At 41.0% G+C, this 3,756-nt stretch overlaps 1 protein-coding gene across 1 annotated transcript; it reads right to left on the bottom strand.

Moving 5' to 3' along the window:
* Window positions 1–1,511: 1,511 nt before the first annotated feature.
* Window positions 1,512–3,151, bottom strand: LOC134222189 (ionotropic receptor 21a-like). Its single transcript, XM_062701332.1, has 3 exons — window positions 2,004–3,151; window positions 1,671–1,849; window positions 1,512–1,576 (listed from the first exon to the last, which is right to left on the bottom strand). The coding sequence occupies exons 1-3, from the start codon at window positions 3,149–3,151 to the stop codon at window positions 1,512–1,514; spliced, it is 1,392 nt and encodes a 463-aa protein (XP_062557316.1).
* Window positions 3,152–3,756: the final 605 nt, after the last annotated feature.

Here is a 3,756-nt window from a genome sequence, read left to right as displayed (position 1 = left end):
GCTCTGGTCCCATGGCATCGAAATTACATTTCCCGTCACTGCACGCTACGAAAACCTTCATGCGCCGACGGCGCCTCGCTAACGAGATGTGGGCTTTGCTTTGCTGCTGCTGCGCTCTCGGTCGTCACCGAAAGCGGAAAAACGGTTGCTATTGCTGCTGACTTACGATTGCATTCGCCCTGCCTGGGCGCGAAAATGTCGGTCGCGGCCCCTTCCGGCGAAGTGGATCGCCGGGGAAACCTTGACGCTGCATAGTGGGGTTAGGAGTGGTCGCTGGCTTAACTTGTGAGGGACGGCCATCCGGCACACTTGCCACAAATCTAGGAAAGAAACGTGTTTCCCACGCTATTACCACCACACAAAGGAGCACATTATAAAGCATGTGATTTACATTTCTTTTCTTTCCACACTCGCACACTTTCCTCAATTAGCACGGTAGTTCATCTAACTAGTCACGACTATCTTTTCTATAAACTAGGAGAGAGTTGAAACTTGAATTAATAACTTCGAAGAGGCTACCATGTCACTTTTCTACCTTAAATATCACCTCACGACGCGACTCCTGCCTCCTCCACAATCCAGATCAAAGTGAACGAGTCCCAGTCAAGTTTCCTCAGATTAAATTCTTAGCCTTCGGTTTTGACCTCACGAAGTCCCTAGATCCCATTTCCCCCTCCCAACGATCGAAGCGCAGGAAGCAATTATTCCATTCGGATTAGAGCCCACTTCGCCTGCCGATCTTTCCCGAAATTATCAATAGTCATTGTTGAGGTTTTCCCCAGGTGGATGGTCACTACAAGACTCCGAGACGTAATCACACGCGCTCGCATCTGCCAACACATGGTTTGCACGTTGATCTGTTGATCTAGAACATCCTTGATTTTGCGAGCATGAGAGAATCAAGAGGCTGGAATAGCTTTTTGTTGGATTGAAACGTGGTACAACAGTATGCTGGGAACTTTCAAATTCGATACTATTTAAAATATCAATTAAACTACTTTCTATATTCTATCAAATTCATATTGAATAACCCTAAATATTTACAAACCTGTAACGGATCGAATGGCCGTTACAACGTATCTCGAATGACGAACAATAACCCGATGAAAACTATTCTCGAAAGCAATAGTGCAATAAAGCGAAGTGCGCATCGTTCATTGTGAATCAAGCAGGTAGAAGATGATTGTCAAACCCTACGTATACTAAATAGTTGGCAACATGCATCCGTAAACCAATTGCAGAAGCAACTCTGGTCTTAGTCTGAATAAATGCATTTAGTCATTTATTATTATTTTTGTTGCATCACCAGGAAATTGAAGCCAATAAATTGGAATCTTAATTGAAAGATTGTATGATGGTTCTGTTTCAGTGAGTATGTTTAGAATAATATTTTCGAATTACACACAACTGCATTCTTATGTTTCTTAAACTTATCTCACAAATAAATACCACAAAAGCCGAAGCATTGAGTATCAAGTATAAGACATAGCTCCCCAACAAATGCATATTGTTTATTGAAACTGGCTCCCCTTGATCGATGTGGTCTTCTCTGTAAGATTCAAACGCCCCATAGCTTCTACCGATAAAATTAATCAACCCCGATGGATGAAGGTCCTTGATTATTCGATCAAACACTTTCGGTAATGGTGAACTCTTCGGATAATGGATACCAAGCGGGTCGACCACTAGTTCATTCTTCATTGCTGTGGCGATTCCGCACTCAGCTTTGTGTTTGTTGTGGTAGGCGATGTGGTCAGACGTTACCAGTATCACTCCGTGTAATTCGCCTCGAGTCAAATTCTCCAAGGCTTTGTTCAGATTATCACTCTCCTGTGGCAGATATATTGTCCTAGAAAAAATGGAAAATGGTTTTTTTTATGTACATATTCATTAAACAATGAAACCCCGAATTAAAACACCTAGTAATGATGATGCCTTAACAAAATGAGCATAAACGAAATTACTAGATTCTTAAACTTCCATATTTTATTGAATTTACCTACCTGTTTAGCACATGTGGTGTGGCTTCAAAAAATCGAACAGCAGCATCCACCATATAATACATAAACCCTTCTCTATCAATGTCGGCCATAGTTTCTACCAAAGGCCAGCGCTGCTCCTGCTGCAGGTACTGAAACAGTAATCCCTGGTAAACCGATCGTATCACGAAGCAGTAGTAGATCCACGAGATCAGTACCACGCGTACTGAGCTCCTACCCGACGTATTCAATATTGCATTGCCGAAAACGATCGTGAGGAGATTCATCATCAGATCATCGTCTTTGCTTCCCACAAAGTAACCCTTCATATCGGAGATCTCGAGAATCATAACCACAATAGAAGCAAAACATAAACATATGGCAATTGCTATCCACATTTTTGTCTGAAACGGCCTCAACAGTTTTTCCAACGGAGTGTAGAGTCGCCCTTCAGGAATTGCAAACACCACTTTTGTTGTGTAATGAGCTGTGCCAACTTTAAGCAATCTATAGCGCTCCTTGGTGAATGAAATGCATCCTACCCCAAAGTCTACCTCACCACGTTGGATCATATTCAAAAGACCTGTACTGTCGGTCCTATCCAAGAATCCCCATTGAGTTTCATTAGGCGTGAATTGGTAGCTTAGTTGAAAGTTCAAGCGCTCCGACAAAATGCTCATCATATCCGCTTCAAGTCCGCTAACCTTCACATGGTTCTCATCTTCTGTAACTTCAACGATGATAAACGGCCTAATTTCGAAAGTGCCCACTGTTAGCGTACAGTTGTGAAAATTTTTAAAACGATTCCGGAACAAATTGGCATCTGAAACATCGATGTGGTGGCTGAAGACTGAATGAAGCAGTTCGGGATTAGCGATGCCACAATATCCACGAGTGTAGGGAAAGTAGGAATAAATGTGAACCACTTTTCGGCTAGTTTTAAGATCTGGATTCAGAAGAATTGTATTGGCAATACCTAAGGTCCACATGGCCTCGAACATTTTTGATATCACAAAGAGTTCAACCGATGCGTTAGTCATTACGATTGTGTAAAGACCAGAGAAATCATACAACTCACTGCCGAAGACACTAGTCATATTCTGGAAAGCAGCGTAATCATCAACGAATATAAGGTTGTAGTAAAACGGTTTCCGCTGTATGGTGTTGTCCATGTGGAACAATATACTGTAATTGTCACTTTTATTTTGTATAATTTTATTGATCAAATCACTTTGTTGAATTGCTGCATTGGGATCGGATGATAGCCAATTAATTTGCACTGGAATGTGACCAACGTTGTAATAAGTCTGCAGAATTTCTACGACAACTTTCAAATAAAAATCCGAGATTTCGCTTTTTGGTTCCAGCAAATTATTACAATCACATTGCAATACAGTGTATGTTAAAACGAGGAAGACTAATATCCTACTCATTCTTAGTGCAGCACTTAACACGAACTAAGCATATCAGATGAAATTGAAACATGGCACGTTACTTCATAAAGCAGAGCGTGACGATGTGACAAACTTTTTTTTGTGGCAAGGGAGGATGATTAGCCAAACGAACAGGTCTGTCAAGTTGTCACACTCTTTATTCGAAACACATATCAGGTTGTCTATTAAGTCTTTTTGTGATCCAAAAAAGTAAATCGTTTGTTTCAGTCCTGCCATTGATAGCCAGGAATATACTGAGAATCTATCGTGAATTATCCTAAACACATGTATTGAATTCAAGCCTTGTTATCTATGTCTACTGAATGTGATTTCTGCATATAAAA

The sequence above is a fragment of the Armigeres subalbatus genome, chromosome 3 (assembly GCF_024139115.2).
Source record: "Armigeres subalbatus isolate Guangzhou_Male chromosome 3, GZ_Asu_2, whole genome shotgun sequence".
NCBI classification, from domain to species: Eukaryota; Metazoa; Arthropoda; class Insecta; order Diptera; family Culicidae; genus Armigeres; species Armigeres subalbatus.
Note: the sequence above shows the minus strand (reverse complement) of the source record. Positions and strands in the feature narration are given on the sequence as shown.

What these genes read in the sequence shown, in the direction of transcription:
- LOC134222189 (XM_062701332.1), bottom strand. Translation starts at nt 3,151, where the DNA reads ATGGACAACACCATACAGCGGAAACCGTTTTACTACAACCTTATATTC. An exon ending in ACACCACATGTGCTAAACAG is followed by an intron (nt 1,850 to 2,003) that starts GTAGGTAAATTC and finishes CATTTTTTCTAG; the next exon opens with GACAATATATCTGCCACAGG. An exon ending in ACTAGTGGTCGACCCGCTTG is followed by an intron (nt 1,577 to 1,670) that starts GTATCCATTATC and finishes TTTTATCGGTAG; the next exon opens with AAGCTATGGGGCGTTTGAAT.